Source organism: Melospiza georgiana, chromosome 16 (assembly GCF_028018845.1).
Source record: "Melospiza georgiana isolate bMelGeo1 chromosome 16, bMelGeo1.pri, whole genome shotgun sequence".
Lineage (NCBI taxonomy): Eukaryota > Metazoa > Chordata > Aves > Passeriformes > Passerellidae > Melospiza > Melospiza georgiana.
The window spans coordinates 11,214,375-11,234,452 of NC_080445.1; the positions used below are offsets into that span (position 1 = coordinate 11,214,375).

Genomic DNA, 20,078 nt, shown 5'->3' on the forward strand with positions numbered 1-20,078 from the left:
ATTAAATAGTTCTGAAGCCCAACTGGAAATCAGGATTGCCTTTGTGATGTGTGGAGAAATCCTAGACCAATTCATGCCTTTTCAATAGAGGTGGGCAATATTTGCCCTGTGTTGACAAGCAGTACCCATCTAATTATTTAAGAGTTATTGAAGCCTCCTCATCCTTGCAGCAGCACAGGGACATGTATCACCCACCATTACTAATGAATCACATTACCTGATACATCTTCCCCCTACACACTCATTTCCTTGACTCAAATTGTGTAAGTAATTGCACTTTGAATGCTTTAAATGAATGAAAAGGGGTATAATGATGCTATGCTATCAAGAAATCCTCTGTTTTTTTTTTCCCTGTCAGGACTGTTGAAGGAAGTGCTCAGTCCCTGCAACAGCCCAGAGCTGTGTCTGAGTGAGCAGGGAGGAGAGAGGCAGGTGAGTCCTGCAGCTCTGGCCCTCCTCCTGCCCTCCTCCCAGCTGTGAGGTGCTCCTTGCTGGCCCAGCCCAGCAGCACTGGCTCTGGGGAACATTCCCAGCCCTGCCTGCATCCTGGGAAGGAGCTGCCCTGCTGCCGGCCCCCCACACCAGGGACAGGAGGAGCAAGGTAGGAACGAGGGCTGGAAATGATTAACTGATGGTCAGTAATTGTGCTGGGAGAAAGGAGAAGGGCAGGGAGACAAGTTGGAGTTTGGGGGAAGCTGGAACCTCCTGTCTCCAGCAGTTGTTGGAGAAAAAAAGAGGTAGGCAAATTCCCATTTCCTAGCTGGGGGTACACTGCACTCACACCCACAGGAGGGTCCCTCAAACCAGCCTGAGGCTGTGGGCATCCATTGCCATAGAACTCCCATGGGCTCTGTGTCTCTGCCTGGGAAGCAGAGGGAGAGAGGGAAGCAAGGGGGATGACTCAGGAGTGCTGAACCTTCGAGGAAAGCACAGCTGCAGACCCAGATTGTGTGGCTGGGGGACTGCTCTGAACGGTGCTTGCTCATGCAGTGCATTCATCCTCCTCCACCTTGGAAAAAGCAGTTTTGGCACACAAAACAAAGGAGAAAAGATTGCCAGGAATAAATATTTAATTGTAGCTTTAATTAATATTTTAAGCAAAAGTAGTCATCAGTCCTGTAACTGTACCTTAGAAAGAGGTAAGATCTTGTGTGGAACAGAATGGCATGGAGAAGTAAAGTACTTTGGAAGGGAACCATGTGGTTGACATAGGAAGCTGGTTGCTGCATTTTATGAGGCCTTTTCTAGATGCCCTGTCTCAGGCCAAACACACTCTGTTATGGGTCTTCTGTTTGCTTTTCCTCATGAAAAAAAAAAAAAACCCTGCTAAGATTTGTGTGCAGTAGTAGTAGTTTTATCACAAATTGTTTTGTGCTGTTTCTTGTGTGATTAAGGCCAGCAACAAGAGTGTATACTTCTGTATCCATAGTCTTACCTTTGTAATGATATGAGGGCATGCTTTGTCTGGTATCTACAAGTGGAAAAGAACTAGAATGGATTCACTTTCTAAGCTCTCTTTGTAAAACCATCTTTTAAAATACTGTGGGTTATTATCAGCTAGGGAAATAATGCACAAATGAAAGCATTGCTGAAGCTGGATGCTGGATGAAGACAGCACAGTTTGTCCCAAGGTCTCTGGGGGATTTTGTGCTCCCAGTAAAGTCTGTGACAGTAAAGTCTGTGACCATTAACTGGGAGCCTGCTGTCACTGCTGCCCTGGGCTGTGCCATCAGCTGTCCTGCTGCAGGCTCTGTGTGACAGCTCTGCTCATGCAGGAGATGCCAAGCACACCCAAACGATGCCAGCACAGAGCACACACCGTGTGCTGTCTCGGCACAGCGCACAGCACAGCCGCGCTCCTCATCCCCCCCGCACCACTGGGGAGGGTTCACCAGGCAGGATTATCCATCTGGAACTCCGCTGGTTCCACTCAGCCCTTCCATCCTTCCCTTCGCACCGTTTCCACTCGGCTGCTGTGTGTTACTGTCGTGCCCGCAGCATCCCGGACAAGTTGCGGCGCTGTTGGCCGGGCCAGGTGTCCCCGTGCGGAGCGGGGCGGAGCGGGGCGGAGCGGGGCTGGCCCGGCCCGGCCCTGCCCGGCCCTGCCCTCCCGGCACAGCGACCGGGCCCGCCCGACACAGCCCGGGCAGCGGGGCCGCCGCCAGCCCGTCCTGCCAGCCCAGCCCGGCCCAGGTGAGCGGGGTCTGTCCCGGGGGCTCGGACCGAGCATCCCTCGGGGGTTTGGGGGGCCGGGCCGGGGGGAGCGGGCTCGGGGAGCGCCCGGGAGGTGTCGGTGCCGCTCTCTCCTCCTCCGGAGCCGTGGATTGATTTCGCCTCAGAGATCAGCGCCAGTTTCCTTTGTTTTGGTTTGTTTGTTTGTTGCGGTTTTTTAGCACTTTGGCTGTCTTGTTGCGCTTTGGACCGGCGGTGTGATGTTGTTACTCGGAGGATGGCTCGTTCTGGAGATGACGAGCGAGACAAAGAGCGCTAAACCAGCCCTGGGGAGAGAAAGGAGCCAGCGCTGGCTGCTCACAGGGGCACTGCACAACTCGGAGCCTCGCTAAACACTCTGGGGCTGTAGCGTGAACTGCCCGCTCTTACAGTCAGCGCTTCTGCTCAGGGGAACGGGGAAAACAAAAAAATCGGGAAGCAACCCTTTAATCGTGCTCCCTTGGCACGTTGGATGTGTGTGCGTGTCACTTCTTGCTCTTGCAGAGAAGCCTCCGAGGCTGATTTTTGGATCTGTGCCTCTGAATTTGGCTTCCAAGGAGGGGATTTGGAGCTCTTTTCTGATTCTGTTTTTGCTGGATCTGTCGAGCTACTTCTGAGAAATGTTTGCAAAATCTTTTGTGGTGCTAGATTTGATTTCTTAGAGAGTCTCAGAAAACTTTTAGGCTGCTTTGACGTGAGTCTCCTAGTTGTAATTTTTGTGAGGTTGAAAGGGTTTTTTTCACTGCTGTTCTTAACCTTTACTTTCTGACTATTATCTTATGTTTGGCAAACATAATTTCTTTCCTTCTGTTGATTATTAATAATGGACGATAGCAAGGCCTGTTAGTGTAGCTGCAGAGGGCTTGGGCTTTCACAAATACCTCTTAGTATCTCATTAAATCTAAAGAGATTTAACTAACATGCAACAAAAAAGTTAAAAAAAGGCCCCAACTCATATGAAGGCTTTGGGTGTTTACAGGAAAAAAAAGTTGTGTGTGCCAAAGGAACAGTAGGAAAGATGAGCCTGTTCTCTGACAATGGGTTTATTTTCACTTTCTACGTGGGGGTGTAAAGGAGAGAAAGCATGTTTTTCCCAGGTGGCCCCTTGCAGGGGCAGAGCTGAGGCAGGAGCTCGTCCCACGGCCCGTGTGTGCTGTGACACCCATGTGTGAGGTGACCCAGGGCATGGTTGTGATGCTGCCCTGTCCCCCCTGTCCTGGGCACCTGCTGCTGGCTGCAGCTACCCTGCACTGCCCTGAGCTTCTGCCTCCGCTGTGCCCAGGGCTGTAAATGTTTTGACCAGCACCATCCTCTCCTTTATGTGCATGTAAGCACAGAAATGCTTACCTGAAACTAATTTGAAATTAACCAGATAAGGCCAGGTAATGCTGCCTTCTGTCTCTTACCACTGTGGCTTTCTGGGTAGTGCTGTCCTTAGGGTGAATCCAGGTTTTATATCCAGCTCTAGAATGAAACCCACCATGAACATGAAGGTATCTGCTTCAGTAGAGCTCTCTTACATTAAACTGCCAGGCCCTGTTTGTGCACCACACCAAATGTGGTTCCTGGGAGGAAATGTGGTGTGTGGGGCTCTTTCCAGGTGATAGAACCAGCAGGCTGTGCCAAGGTTGTTCTTGGTGTCAAGCCTGACAGTGGCAGAAGTAAATAAATCCTTCCCCTGCTTCCATTTCACCCTGAGTGGGCTGTGGGGTGCAGAAGGATTTGGAGTCTCTTATTGTGGCTGGGGTGTTTCAGGGGGAAAGCTGAAGTTGTTTATTGCATCTTTTTGTTTATTTTTATCTCAAGTTTCTGTGAGGAATGGTTTTTGAATCACTGGGCATGGAGTAGAGTTGGCAGGGATTGATAGTAACTGCTTGAAACTTGGGAAAGGACTGATGGGGATCAGCATTGGCAAAATTTATTGGTATCTTAACTGTTCAAGTCTAGGTTGATAAATATTCTGGATGTTGGTGGTGAGAGTTGTTGATTAATCTTTTCCTCGTCTGGAAGGTTTCTGGCAGAGACTAAGGAGAAGAATTCAGCTTGCAAAGTGTAAAGCCCATTAACATCAAGGGGAAGGATGAGTGGGGATCACATCCCATCCTGGGGTGGAAGCTGCCACCTCCTGGGGCCAGTAGGCTGGGAACAACATTGTGCACAGCACGGGGGTGGCAGTCTTTGAAGAGGAAAAAAAAAAAGGGAATGAAATGTTTGTTTTTCTTTCTGCACAACAGTTTTAAAAACTGAAATCCTGCTTTTTGCAACAGGTTGTTATGGAAAACCAAACAAAAATGCTAGCTGAAGCACTGTAAAGAAAGGAGAGCTGCAGAGAGGTGATTTGGGTTTACATGATGCATCAGTCCCCAGCACTGTCCAGATAGAATGAAAAACAGAAAGCATTCATCTGACTAACTGCTTTGCCTTTCCTGTCAGAGCAGGGCAGAGACAATTGTTCTGCTTCCTCCTCTCGCTGTGTCTTTTCCTCGTTTCTGAGGCAACTCCCATGTGGGATCAGTGATCTTTATTTCCTCCCCTCCCGCAGTGATTGCAGCTCCCGGCTTTCCACTCCCAGGGCTGCGGGGGCTCTTGAGCGCGGCTGGAGAGGCCTCAGCTGGGCAGGGAGAGTCCCAGGGCCTGTCTGAGCCATCCTGAGTGGGCCAGAGAGCTCCAGGGCCTGACTGAGCCACCCTCAGCTGGGCAGGGAGAGCTCCCAAGGCCTGTCTGAGCCACTCTCAGCAGCTCCCAGGCTCTGTCTGAGCCATCCTGAGTGGGCCAGGCAGCTCCCAGGGCCTGTCAGCTGGCCAGGGGGCTCAAGGGTCTGTCTGAGCCACCCTCAGCAGCTCCCAGGGCCTGTCCAAGCCACCCTCAGCTGGGCAGGCTGCTCTCCCAGGGTCTGTCTGAGCCACTCTCAGCTGGGCAGGGTCTGTCTGAGCCACCCTGAGCAGGCCAGAGAGCTCCAGGGTCTGGCTGAGCCACCCTCAGCAGCTCCCAGGGTCTGGCTGAGCCATCCTCAGCAGGCCAGGCAGCTCCCAGGGTCTGTCCGTGGTCTGATCCCCTTCTCTGGCCGTGTGTGCCTGCGGCTGTCCTGCTGGAGCCCACGTTGGCCTGCAGAGCCCAGCGAGCAGCCGGCGCTGTGTTCGCCATCGCTCCCCACAGCCTCCCTTTCCCAAGAATAAACAGATGCCTCCTGGCTTTTGTAAACAAGCAGAGCAAGATCACTTTCTGCCGTGATCTTGGTTTCCCTCCCTCAGCTAGTGGCTGAGAAAAAGGCTAAGGTACGGAGGATGCAGAGATGGGATCCCCTCTGACAGGAGGTGACACCTCGGAGCATCGTGCACGCCTCGGTGGCAGCTGGGAGAGGAACCAAACTGACGCTCTCTTTGTCTCTGCACTGTGCAGGGAGACACTCAGCTTTCGTTTCTGTCATTTCTGGGGCATGTGGAGCACACTAAAGTGGTGTGTTTGCCCCCCCCCCGGGAAGCTGTGCAATCCCATGTGAGTCAGATCGCATCTGCCCAGGCTTGGCTGCAGTGCCCCGGGGTAGGTGGGGCGTGGGTGCTGCCCGGGAGCCTGAGCCTGCTCTAATGGACAGGCTTCAGCAGCCTGCAAACCCCTCCTGCCTCGCTGAAATCAGCTGCATCCCTGTGGTTCCTCAGTGCTACAGTCCTACTGATGCATTCCAGGGCTTTGCTCGTTCTTTATTTGCCATTGGTTTGCACAGCAGCTTTTTTTCTTTGGGTCGATTTAAAATATAGATAGATAAATATATATATAACAAAGTAACCTATCCAATCTTTAAAAAATAACGATTGTCTTGGGTGTAGTGCCTCTCACGTTGAAGCTCTTGCATTATTAATGCAGTTTGGAAACTGAATAGAAGTCTAAAGAAAATGGAAATTAAATTTTTGACCCATGGTGCGAGTGTTAGGCTCTGCTCACCTTGAATTGTGTATTTCTGCAGGGAGGAGCTGGTGATAGGGTCAAGGTCTCAACAGATGTTTAAATAGGGCTGTTTCAAGGACAGCAATTGTGAATTTGGCCTTTGGGTTCTTGCCCAGCTGTTTGGGCAATAATTGGTGTCTGTGACCACATTTCTTGCCCAGCACTGGGATCTGGGAAGATAAACCTGGGCTTGAGCTGCAGCCTCCCAGTGATCAGATAGCCGAGGGGTGAAGGCACAGAGAGAACCAAACAACCTGCAGTTAAATCCCCAGGGGATTGTGAACTGCGAGGGAGGGCTCTATTACCTCTCTCTGGAAAAAGCAAGCAGGCCTGTGTGCACCACGTGTTCCCTACCCCGATGGCTCCATGCCTGATCTGATCACAGAGCGCTTTGTGCGGGACCAAGGGAAACAGAGAACCTTGACCTGGTATTTCCTCTGGAATATTAAACCTTGCTGGTCCTGTGCCATGTCTCATGAGCAGCACATGACTGGGGAAGTGACAGAGCACTAAGAGTTAAGGCTGGTCCCGAGGAGGGAAGCAAATTGTGTGCTGCTGTTATCCAGGTGGGAGCTTGTGTGCCAAAGTGCTGGGGACTGCCTGGGAGCTGAAGCCAGGCTGGATGGGGCACTCACTGATGGGGCTGCAGCCAGGAGGCTCCAGAGGAGCGTGGCCAGTGTGGGGAGAGCTCCCACAGCACGCTGGCAGAGCCTCTAGCAAAGGGTCTGTCCTGCTCAGCCACTTGTCACATCAGCCATGGTGTACTCATCCCATGGAGGACAGGCTGCAGCTGCCTGCTGCAACTGCAGATCTTGGTGACTAACAGCAAAACTAAAACATGAAATTGCTGGCAACTGGAGTGGGAACTCTGCTTCCAAAGGACTGTTTATCAGTTGGCTGTTTGCAGGAGGTTTGCAGCCCATTCAGCATCTGATGTCCACCATGTCTTCCCAGAGCTGGTTTTGGGCAGAGTGGGAGGCATGATGACCCCTCTGCCATGGGGTGTTCCTCCAGGCACAACTCTGTTTTCCAGGAGTGCTGCTTTTCCCAAGCTTTCAAATTCTTTGCCATTTGCTATTTAAGAAAATGACCAGACAAAGACTAGCCTGTGTCCAGGAAATAAACATTTAATCTTGCCTGTCCAGTGGGGGAGGAATTTTCTTTTTATGTCAGTCCTGGTTTAATGTTTGGTTTGTTTACATTGCACAGCCAGTCACGCTGATGGAGGCCCTCTGGCAAAATGGACTATATTGTTTTTGAGCTCCTGCCTTCTCAGTGCTTCTTGTCTGCTGCCTTTCCCTTCATGATATGACTTCAGAAGGCTGGTCAAAGGCATTTGTTTTCAGTTACATCAGTCATTTGATAAAAGTAAGTCTTGGGCGTGATTTCAACTTGTCAATTTCTTAAAAGAGTAAATGAAACTGACAGAAAGCAACGTCAAAGAATTTCCTGTTTACAAAATTTATGCCTGTTGCTGGAGTGTAAATACACATTAAATACATGGTTTGGATCTTCTCACCCAGCTCATCAAGGCAGTGCCTTTCTGTGCAGTGGCAGGTCCAGAACAGAAGCTCTGCTGATCTCAGCCAGGAAAGGCAAAATTTACTCAGCTGTGGAGACTGACTTTATATTCTCCAATTTTTGAAGGACATCTAGCAATGACAATTATGAAACATGGTGATAGCCTTTTCTTGGAGTCTCTTTGTGATGGAGACTGGTAGGAGGAGTTCTTAAAGTTGTTTCAAACTATTAAAGTAGTGGGCTCTTCATTTTACAGGTAGGGGAGACAGTAAATAGAGTGAATATTGATTTTCTGCTATACGGTGTTCCAGAAAGCGTGTTTGAATCTTACACAGGTCTCAGTTTCTGAATAAACATGTTCTCTTTTTTTTTCTATGCAGAAGGATGATTTTTCCCTACCCTGGGAACTGTGTCAGTCCTAGAAATTATTCTCACCAATGTTTAGGACACCAGGAGTAGAAGTATCTTGAGGTACTTAAATATTTGTGCAGTTCCACTGTTTTCTGATACATTATTTTTTCACATTGATTTTTTTCTTTTCTCCCTGTACCAGCCTTAGACACACATGGTCTCTGTCCCTGGGGATGTGTGATCCACTGCAGTCATTTACCCATGGCAGCAGGGATTTCAGGACAGGAACTCACTGCTGGAACCCAGTCCAGGCTGAATCTGGCAGAGCTGCTGCCCAGGCACTGCCAGCAGCATCTCAGCATCACAATGTCACCATGCTGCTGTCTGCACTGCCCATTTTTCACAAGCTCACCTTCCCTTCCATCCCTCAGGCTTTTCAGATAGACAGACCTCACCTGAAAAACATCCCAGAGGAATGAAATTAGAGACAAAGTTAGTGCAGAGCTGTCTCAGCACTTTCCACAGCCCCATGGGGACAAAAGTGGTTTTGCTGGACACTCACTAGACTGGTACAGCTGGGGTCTGGGATTTTAATCAAATTTGTTCTTGAACATTTAGTGGCTGCATTGCCTGTTCCCTGGCACGGATCCTGAGGAGGAGCCCTGTCTGGTACCCCATGATGTGGAGCTGTGCAGTCTGGGCTCTCCTGGCCACCAGGACCAGGGTGAACCCACGAGACGTGCATGCAGTACCATGACATGGCTTGTTCTGGACTTGGGGCTTGTTCCTGAGGCAGGCAGACCCTGAGGATCCTTAGCTTGTAACACTGGGTTTCACACAAAGCATTGCTCTGGATAAAAATAACAAAGGCACTGTTAAATATATCCCTGTCTTTGTTTCTTTACTGATCTCACATCTCCCTTGGTGGTGGCTCTGGCCCAGTTTTGTAAGGTCATGTAGCTATTAGCGTGTGGCTAAACAGGTAAATTGAATCAAAACAATCCATAAAGGCATTCACTGCTGCTCCTGTGTGCAGTGTTTGCTCTGCTTGTGTGTCCCATTCCCCCTGTGATTGAAGTAGATGCAGTTTTTTGGGGTAATGATTGCTTTAACACAAAACTTTGGTATAATTTCCTATTAAACATCTGCTTCTACATGGAGGTTTAGTTTTATACCTGAAGAATGTACATGCCTCAAGATTTGCCTGCTTTTTGTCGACTATAACACTTGATTTTTACCTTGCCTGAAAAGCTTGAATTGCCCCTTTGTGTTGCTGGGTCCCCAGGATGAAGGAGGAATTGATGAATCTGACTCCGTGTTCTTAGAAGGCTAATTTATTATTTTATGATATTATATTAAAGAATGCTATACTAAAACTATACTAAAGAGTAGAGAAAGGATACAGACAGAAGGCTTAACAAGAATGATAATAAAAAACTTGTAACTGACTCTTCAGAGTCTGACAGAGCTGATGGAGATTGGTCATTAATTAAAAACAATTCACATGAAACCAATCAAACATGCACCTGTTGGTAAACAATCTCCAGCCACATTCCAAAGCAGCAAAAGAAGGAGAAGCAAGTGAGATAATATTGTTTTTTCTCTGAGGCTTCTCATCTTCCCAGGAGAAGAAATCGTGGTGAGGGATTTTTCAGCAGATATGACAGTGACCCCCCCTTTCCTTTGCTGTGGTCTGTGTTGGCTTTTGAGCACTAACAGAGCAGCCACAAACAGCACAACAGCAGTGCCTGTGGTTCTGGACAGCTCTGTCCTGCCCAGCACAGCACTGGGCCGTGGCTCTGGAACTCACAGGGCAGTGAATAGTTTTGTTGTGTGTAATAGGCACCAAATGCAGCCCCGCACACGTGCCCGTGCTGGCTCTGCGGTTTTGCAGCCACTGCAGCACAGTGTGACTCCTTCTGCCATTGCTGAGAGCACAGGCTGGATGTGCTGAGCCAGAAAGACTGGTTTGTGCACACAGGATAATCAGGGAGGGCAATCACACTCCCCACAGGCCCATTTCCCCATGTGTTGCCTGCTGGCTGGACTAGGGGTACTGTAAGCATGTTTGAGACTTAAAAAGAATTTTTTCCCTACAACTCCAAACTGCATCATCAGTGGTGCTTTGCCAGATGCCATATGAGAGGATGTGATGGAGGGTGTGTAGCAGCCAGAGGGTTTGGGGTGTTTATTGGGATGGCTGGTGTCCCTGGAGCAGCTCTGGAGGCTGTGAGCTGTGGGGTGTGCTCTGGATGCCCACAGGTCTGACTGCACGTGGAGGGGCTGCCTGTCAGTGCAGCACATCACACAGAGTTCTGTGAAGCAGCAGCTGGCAGTGGGGATAGGTGTGCTGCCAGCACTGAGCAGCTCTGTGAGGCAAAATGCAGCATCTTCTGTTCAGCCAAGGAGTTTGGTTGTCTATGTTAGCTTACATATTCTCTGTTCCACAAGTTATTTGGTTATGTAAGAAAAACCAGACCTGTGAATTGTGTATGTTTATGTAATTCTTATCCTATAGACTTCAGTTAAACATATTAAGGCAGTTTTAGCTGAGAGTTAAGAGGTAACCATTAGTTTTACAGTGTTGATGGAGCACTTGCCTCCTGCTGGAGCATGAGGACACTGAGAGGGGTCTTGGGGTCACAAGCACAAACTTGGGTACAGCAGGGTGAGATACACTGGAAATTGTGTTGAGGGTTGTAATGGAGGGAAGAAAAACCAGAAATGCAGTTGTTAAGTGGGCCTGTGAACTTTAAACATCTATCTATCTATCTATCTATCTATCTATCTATCTATCTATCTATCTATCTATCTATCTATCTATCTATCTATCTATCTATCTATCTATCTATCTATCTTTCCATCCCATCCATCCTTCTATAAGCTTCTCCATTAAATTTTAGGTCTATCATCCCATCAGATGCAGAGCATTTTCTGTTTTTTAAAGCGTTTCAGTCAATTTTATATCTTTCGGCCATTACTTGATGTTGATGTAGGTTTATATTTCTATCTCCATCACAAACATTTTGTTTAATTGATTTCTGAGTGATCTTTTTGAAACAGACCTAAGTTATTAGCCTGGGATGCTTAAAAATACGCATAGAAAGTGTCAGGCAGTGAGACTCGGACGTGGTCTGTGCATTGGGAGAACCAGAAATTAGAGCCTGGCCGGTCCAGAAGGGCATCTGGGGTCTCTGGGTGCCTCACAGAGCTGGTGTGAGGATCAGGCTGGTTTTGAGTGGTTTCTGACTCTGTACCCTGCCAACTGCAGCTTGCTGCAATGCTGGCAGATGAAATATCCTCAGAGGATTTGTATTTTTCCTTGCCAATACACGTATGCCTCATAAATTTCCATGGTTATAGATCTCTGTAATGTGAACTGTTTTCCCCTATTGAAAATGTTGATTAGGGAGGAAACACAGTGAACTAATTGTTCTGAGTAACACTTGAGCCACATAAATATTTCAGGGGATTTCAGGAGCCTTAAAAGGCTCAAAGTTGCACATGAGCAAACTTAACCACAATTATGCCTGAAGTTTTGTGATGTCAGAGGAGGCTGAAAAAGGGAGAACTTTTCAAAAGTGCCTAGGGATTTACATATGTATAACTTCTTTATAATAGTATGACACTGCATAACCCATTTGCCTTGTAGATGAGTTTTAAGATGCTTAGACACAAGACACATGAGAGATTTTCATGTTCTGGTATAAATATTTTCTGCCAATATGAAATAAATCCTGGAATAAATTCACGGAGGATGCTCCAGCATGGAAGCAATGGCAGAGGGAAATCTTCAGACTTGCAAAAACACTGAAGGGGGAGCTGGGTTTCAATGCAGGGAAGCAACCACTGGAAGGGACAGAAAATTCCCTTTTTAGCCATATACTGTGTTTTGTTTGGGAAACACATCAGCTCACTGTGACTGAGCATGTTAACAAGTTTAGGATGAGATATATGAAGTGTTGTCTCTGCTATCCCAGAGCAGAGTTCCCAGCCCTGGCTGATGGAGGAGTGATGAAGGCAGCAGGAACTTGGAGTGACCAGCACAATGGTTCTGTGCTGGGGACCACAAAACATTGAATAGATAATATCTGCTTTCTGGCCCAAACCAGCCAACTTGTTGACAAAGCTAAATCTTCAGAAATATTTAATTCTAGTGGGGTTTATTGTCTAAGAAAGAGCCATGGCAGCCATTCAAGTGACAAAGTGGGGAGTGTTTTGTTTTAAAAAGGCACAGAGTTTTTAATTTGTGCTCGGAAATTTAAAGGGGAGGTATTGCAGCGTCCTGAGTGGGTCGCTGCTGGTGAGAGAGAGACAGTGAATCTTGTTTCTAGATCAGAAGGCTGGATTTATTGATATATGACATATAATACATTATGACTATACTAAATAGAATAAAGAGAGAGATTTGCAGAGCTGCTCAAGCTAGGCTAAGAATAGAAAGAAAGAATCTATAACAAAGTTGTGTCCAAGGACTCAGTCCCTAGCTTGCACCCGTGATTGGCCGTTAATTATAAACATAGAACATGAGCCAATCAAGGTGCATCCCATTATCCCATTGCATTCCACAGCAGCTGATAACAATTGTTTACATTCTCTTTCTGGGGGCCCTCAGCTTCCCAGAAAATGCAGAAATCTGAAAGAAAGGATTTCTGTGGAAAAATGTCTGCGACAGGGGAGGGGTGCAAAATCACCAGAAATAGCTTGTAACTATTCTTGCTCTCTACCCTCTTTATGTCACTTCTGCTAGAAAATTTAAGGTTTGATTTCTGAATAAGTCTGTACACCCTTTCTTGTGTGCTCCTCCAAGCTAATACTTTTTCTCATTTGTTTCTTTACATATTCCTTTTCTAATTTGCTGTTACCTTTTGGTCTCACTGTTCTTTCTTAATTTCCCTGTAAAAAGGGCCTCTCCTCATAGTCCACTAAAAGGAGTGGAGGCCCTTTTTTCATAGACAGTTAAGCTGTGAGATTTCCTGCCACAGGATACTGCAGAGGTTAAAAGATTATATGAGCTCAGGAAGGGCCTGAAAATTCTCCTAGGAGGTTATTGAATACCACTATGCAACTCTTAGTTTGCCATTTCTTTAAATGAGGATGCAGGAAAGGTGTTGAGATAAGCACCACACTGCACTCACCTTGTGTTTAACTCTGACCTGGGCAGCCAGTGCTGGATCAAGTAAAGTCATCCTGATGTTCCCCAGGGTGCTTTGGGATCTCCCTTCACACTGCCCTGTACCCTTATCACAGCTCTGTGGAGACTGGGGGCACCAACACTGGCTCCTGGGGGTGACCTCTGGTGCCCTTGGCTTCAGGGAAGGAGCACCTGGGTTGGGGCTGGGCTGTGGGAGCTGGTGTCTGTGCTTCTGCTCTGGGTTCTGGCAGTGACTTTGGGAGCAGCTGGGCACTGCAGTGACAGGGTGTCCCTGCTGGCAGTGGCTTTGGGGCACTGCAGTGGCAGGGTGTCCCAGCTGGCAGTGGCATTGGGAGCAGCTGGGCACTGCAGTGACAGGGTGTCCCAGCTGGCAGTGGCTTTGGGAGCAGCTGGGCACTGCTGTGAGAGGGTGTCCCTGCTGGCAGTGGCTTTGGGAGCAGCTGGGCACTGCAGTGACAGGGTGTCCCTGCTGGCAGTGGCTTTGGGGCACTGCAGTGACAGGGTGTCCCTGCTGCCACAGGAAAGCCAGGGCTGGAGCCTGGCAGCTCACCCAGCAGGCAGCTGGCAGACCAAAAGCCAGGCGGGATGCTGGGCATCTCACCCCAGGCTGCTGCTAGCTCAGTGCCCCTGGGTGTGCTGTGGGCACAGGGATGGCTGTGCCAGCCCATCCCACAGGGCACTGTTACCTGCCTGCTTGGTGACAGGCTGTGGTGTCCTGCCCAGGGGAGAACCCCCCCACCCCTTTTCTGCTGTCATTTAAATATTTGATTACATCAGCCAATACTACAGGTGCACAGCAAATTAAGTCACTGGGCAACACTTGCACCTAATTACCACCATCATCATCATCTTCAACCACCATCTTCATCCTTGCCTGCAAGAGCTCCCAGAGGAGGATGCTTGTCTGGAATCTGTCACTGCTTGTCCAGGCTCACCATGAGCTGGGGAGGGCTTTCCACCTCCTGCAATCTGTTCTTTAAACAGAAGGGGCTGGATAAGTGAGATTTTATAGGCAAACTGAGGGCTTGGGCTTCTCCTGTGAGAGAGTGTGAGGGAAGGTGTGCTGGCCTTGGTACAGCTCTGTGCCACGTCCTGAGGAAGTTGCCTTACCACTGTTCTGCTCCCTCTGAAGTACCTTTTTACGAGGGGCAGGATGGAAGCTGGTCCTTGCCGTGGGATTGTGCACACTCTGTCCCCTGGCAGCTGACAGTGCATCTGTGACAGCCTCCTGTGCTCACTCCAGTGGAGGACCCTGGCTAGCTCTGCTCAGCTTGGAGCAACAAGTTTGTGCATTATCAATACTGGATTTCCAGTGAGAGAAAATCCTGATTCCTCTGTATTTTTGATGAAATGAGCCACAGGGTATCACCATATATTCTTCAGTATAATCCTAAACCAGTTGAAACATGTACTTATTCTGACTAACCATCCAGTTCCTTCACCTAAACCTTTTTTTTCCTTTGAGCTTTGATGAACAGTGGAAAGCATGGGACTGCAGGCAGTCCTCATCTCTGTCAGTGTGCTGTATAGGCTGCTGATGACTGGGTTCCTCCCCATCCCTCTCTGTGATCACTGCTGTGCAGGGTGGGTTTGTGCTGCCCGAGCAGGTTTTCCTTCAGACACAGACACTGCTCACTGCAGGAGCAGAAGGGCACCCCCAGCATCTGGGCACAAAGTGTTCAGTGCTGAGATTGCTTGGAAATAGCTGCTGCTGTTTATAAACTAAACCCTGTTTCAATCCAAATTAATTTGTACACCCAAACAAGCTATAAGAATTTTCCTTGACGTATTTTGCTTACCTTATAATTAGGCTTTTACTGGACATGTCCTGGTCTCCATTAAGTGACAAATCACTCCAGTGTGTGGGCACTCTGCAGCCTCCAAGAGCATCATGCCTGTACCATAATCCTCTGTGACATGTCACATGCATGTTGCAACTCCTCTGAGTTTCAGTGCTAATTGAAATACCAGTATTAATTGTGGAAAGTTAGTCATGCAGACTGAGCTGCAAGGGGAAGCTCTGGAAGCTGTTTCGTAACTGTTTGTGTTTTGTAAGTGCTTCACCCTGAGGTGCAGGGGCAGTGCTGGGATCCTTGTGTGCACGGGGTCCCAGTGCCACAAAGGGCTCTGAGATAAGATTTCTGTGGTAGTGAGACAAGATTTCTCAGATAAGTGAGATAAGATTTCCGCGGTAGTGTTGTGCTGGTCAGAATGGATAACTTCCCCAAACCTGCTATTTTTAGGGTATTCCTAGAGGTATGGGGCACACTTTAAGAGACATAGGATGTATAGATGTATAGAGAAATTATGGTGACATTTATATACCCCCAACCTTATCACTTTTTAAATTTATTTTTCATGGAGAATTTCATAAATTTCTCCTGCATGTATTGTGCTCTTTGTAGCTCACTTGTTACAGGTGCTTTGTAGGTCACTTGTTGTAGATGGCATTTTGGGGTCTCTTTCTGCACACATTGGCCAATTTTTCTAAAAAAGGTATGTTAAAAAATATTTTTGCTTTGAAATGTTAAATTAGTCTACTTTTGCCAGGACGCTACTGTAATTAATTTTATTTATATTCCAGTTCAGTGTGTTCCTAAACATAAATATTTGTTTAAAATCACTTTGAAGAAAGATAAATGATGCATGTTGAAATATGGGGCGATTTCAGGGTAATGTGGCACGTGGCTGGAGTTTCCTAAAGAGCCTGAAAACATCACCACCCTACGTCATGCTGCATTCACTCTGTAAATCCCTGCAGGCACACGTTTTGCTGGCTCAAGCAGAGGAGAGCTGCTGGCTGCGCTGTCCCTGCTCCCTGGCCTGGCTGGGATCTCACTGCTGCCCTTTCTGCAGCGCTGGCACAGGGGGATGGGTGCTCCTGGCAGCTCGGGGTGCCTGCACTGCTGCTGGGCTTTGTGGGGTGATGTCCTTGCCATGGCCAAGGGGAGAGTGCTGGCTGGGCTGGAGGAAAACCAGAGGGTTTCCCTGGTTTCTACCTGATGGATGTGGGTTAGGAGATGCAGGGGGCTTCTGAGAGCTGCAGGAAAGTTTGTTCAGCTAGTCACAGAGTCAAAAAGAGTCAAAAAGAGAGGAAGGAACTTGTGGGTGCTGAGGAAGGGCTGCCATCCGAGTTCCAGGGGTGATCCTTGATTTACAGGGAGTCAGTTCAGAGCCCAGGATAACATCTGGGAAACATCTCTGCAGACTGCTGGTAACTGCCTTAGGAAGGCAAAGCATTTGTGAGGAGGCGGCTGGGAGGGCTGGGGTGTGGGTTTTGTTTTGTTTTGAGTTTTTGCTGTAGGCTTCCTGTGTCAACACTGCCCGGCCTCCAGCTGCGCCTGCGAGTGGGGAGAGTGTGTCTGTGCTCCTGCAGGAGGGCTGCCAAGGGAAATGAGCTAATCCTGCATGAACAACGTCAACAAGTAGCCACACCAGCACCAACTGAAAGAGCCCAGCTGCACCTTTGTCTTTGTGAAGGTCCAGATGAGCTGATCCTCTGCCATAGAGATGGGAGCTGCTGCCATCCTGCAGTACACACACGGTTCAGCTCGGTCGGTCAGGCTCCCATCCTTCTCACTGTGCCTGGTTTGTACAGCTGGCAGAGAAGCCCAGGGGCAGAGGGATGAGTCAGTGCACTCTCCTGGGCAGGGATGCACCATCCTGCCTGTAGAGATTGAGCTGCAGCATGGCTCTGCATCCCCCATGTCCCCACAGGTTGTGGTGGCGGTGAAGCCAAGTGTGGCTGCTGCTCTCTGCCTTCAGCTGTGTGGTTTTGGGTCAGGTCTCACCCAGCTCTGAGCACAATGCAGGGCTCCTGCAATGGAAGTGATGAGAGTTGAGGCTATTCACCCACCTTTACTGTGGGCAGAGAACAAAAAGGACATTTGTACAGTGACACTGCACTGAATGTTCTACACCGCTGGTTTATTTTATGTGTGCGGAGCAGAGGGCACCAAAATAGTACAAATGGGAACAATAACATATGGTAGCACACTTCTAACTCCATTTAGTCTTCTTTATTTGTGAATATTTTTGTGGTTTGTCTGTGTTTTGAAGAAAGGACAGAAAATTCTCCCTCTCTAGCCTTGTTTGAGGAAGGGGACAGGCAGCACTCTGTGGCTGTACTGCAGTACATGGGTGAATACTCTGCATTTTGCTTGTCACCTGACAAGCTGGTTTATATTTAGATGAGGAGAGAAAGCATGTGATTCTAAAAGCTGTGTTTTCACTCAGCCCATGTGTGCTGAGTTATCAGAATAAGGTTTTAATTGTTTGCTGTTATTTTTCCTGTGACTTACTAGGGCTATGGTCCTGCCCTGTCAAGCACATTCCTTGAAAGCAAGGTGTCCAGAGGAGAGGGCTTTAGAAAATTGAGACTTCCTCTGTACCAGCAAGCACAGCAGGTCTATTTTGAGGAGGAGGAAGTTTGGAAAATCCTGAGCCTTTGGTGTTATCATCTTGGTCTGTGCTGTGACACTGGGCAGGGCATTAGCTCATGGGTGACAGATACCATCCATATTTGAAATTCCATCCCTAAAGCTGAGGTTTTGTTCTTAGCTGAGTTGTTCTTGAGAACAGTGAGGAAAGCTCAAGCTGGTAGAGAAGGGAGTATGACTGACTATTCACTTCTATCTTCTGAGCACCCTGAGCAATTAAAGACAAAAGCCTTTGTTCCCTGGTGACTTCATTCTTAAGAAGCCTTTTTAATTTTAGTCTTTATTTTCAGGAAGAAATAATATGGATTTGTCATTGACAAGAAGGCTGCATCTCTCAAATGTCATGTCAAGGATCCACTCCATAATTCATGGGCTGGGGAGTGTGGGTGTCAAGAGGAGGGTGCATAATGGATATGAGAGATTTCAGCTCAATTAAACTATTGGTCTTAAAGGCAGCTTTTCTTGCCTTCGTGATATTTTCTTGACTCAGATCGCCACATTTTTTGCTAACTCATCCAGATAACCAGATATTTTTAGACTTCTTAAGTAAAACTGTAGTGAGTTATTTGTTATTTTTGCAAATCATCTTCCCCTTTCAGTGTGGCTGGGGACTTGCATAGTAATATCAGAGCAGTGCTGGTTATTTCCTCTTATTTCTGCCACTGCTGCTGTGAGCCATGCATTTGTGTGTGTGGAAGTGCTGCTGTTTCTGACCCTGCTCCTTGCATGGATTCTGGGAGTTCTGCCTGTTGTGTGATGGGATGTGTTGCTGTTGGCGTGCTGAGAAGGGCATGGGCTGTGGGACCTGAGCAAGAGCACACCTGAGCCTGCTGGAGGTCTGAATGAAGGTGTGGACTGTTGGCTTCCCATCTGCTGGGAGGTTGTGGCAGGCTCAGAGCTCCCAAAGGGGATTGCTGGGTCTGCCAGGTCTCCCAGGCAGGAGGGGTCAGCTCCTCAGGGCTGGCACTGCCTCCCGGCTTTGCTGTGCTCCTTCCCAGGCACAGGAAATCAGCTGCCTGCCTCAGTCTGAGGGGAATTAAGGAGCTCTCCTCTGATTCTCTTCTCACAGTCAGGCTGGAGGTGTTATGAGCTGACAGAGCTGTGTTAATAAGTGAGCAGCAGCAGCAGCAATGAAGTTATCATGGTGATCACACAGCAAAACCAACCTGCAGCACTGGAGGTGCAGCTTTATCTCAGCATTTCTTCTTCAAGGGCTTCTTTCTTGTGGTGTGTGTTTGTGTGCAACTCCTCTGTGGTCAAAGCCCATCAGTGTGGGAGGTGTGTGGGGCACACCAAGAGCAGGAACTGGGGCTCAGAGCCTGTGAGTAAGGCACGAGTGAGCAAACACGTTGGTTGTGGAGTAATCTGTTTGCAGAGGAGCTTCCTACTACAGCTGACAAAACCGTGACATTTCAAAAGAAATAAACTTTACAAAACACCAGCTCGCTGATACAGAGCAGAGCTGGTGGAGCCGTGTCCGTGTGTACGTCTGCAGGAAGTGAGTCACGCTCTTACAAAATCCGCATCGCAAGCATCTGTGGCATTTATGACAATTCCCGTCTGGGGCTAAATCAGATCTCTCGTCTCTCCAGGCTCTGCTCCGGCCTCAGGAATGTCTGCGGAGCCCAGCTCCTCCTCCTCCTCCTCCTCGCCGCCGTGCCCCGGCCCTGCGCCGCCCAGCTCGCTGCACCTGCCCGAGAGCCGGCGGCCGCGGGAGCGCTCCCCGTCCCCGCTGCGGGGCTGCCTCATCCCCAGCCCGCTGCCCACCCGCCGCACGCGGACCTTCTCGGCGTGAGTACCGCCCTGCGGGAGCCGCCAGCGGGAAATGCCTCTTCTCACCGCGCGTCTGGGGGAATTCATTGTGGAGTTATAACAGTGATAACTTATTGGTGTAAACGGCCTACAAGTGGTGTTCTCCTGCTCTGTTTTTCTGTTCTTCTCAAAAACTGTTTGCAAGCACGCCTGAGCTTGCTGGAGGTTTAATGAAGGTGTGGGCTGTTGGCTTCCTAGCTGCTGGGAGGTTGTGGCAGGCTCAGAATAAATGAAACAAAATGTTTTTATTAGTTAACCAATCAAATATTAATTTTATCAATTAAGACTTTTTAATTAATACAAATTAATTAATACAAAAGTATTAAATAATACTTTTCTAAATTTTATTAATTAACCAATCAATGTCAAACCTATTTATAAAAAAAGGGAATTTTCATATTTATCTATAAAAGAATTGCAACATTCTTTTAACTATCTAAAAAAGAACCAACCAATGTCAAACCTATCTATAAAATAAGAGAATTGCAACATTCTTTTAATTATCTATAAAAGAACCAACCTATATCAAACCTATCTGTAAAATAAGAGAATTTTCATATCTATCTATAAAAGAATTGCAATATTCTTTTGACTATCTATGAAAGAACCAGCCAATGTCAAACCTATCTATAAAAGAACCAACCAAT

The 20,078-nt window shown here is 48.1% G+C and overlaps 1 protein-coding gene across 1 annotated transcript in view; it reads left to right on the plus strand.

The window, feature by feature from the left end:
* Positions 1-2,110: 2,110 nt before the first annotated feature.
* Positions 2,111-20,078, plus strand: part of CARHSP1 (calcium regulated heat stable protein 1) — a 35,847-nt gene continuing 17,879 nt past the window's right edge. The window contains exons 1-2 of the mRNA XM_058035581.1: positions 2,111-2,193; positions 19,212-19,410. Of these exons, the coding sequence (XP_057891564.1) occupies positions 19,232-19,410 (179 nt within the window). The 5' untranslated portion in view covers positions 2,111-2,193; positions 19,212-19,231. The remainder of the gene's footprint in view (positions 2,194-19,211; positions 19,411-20,078) is intronic.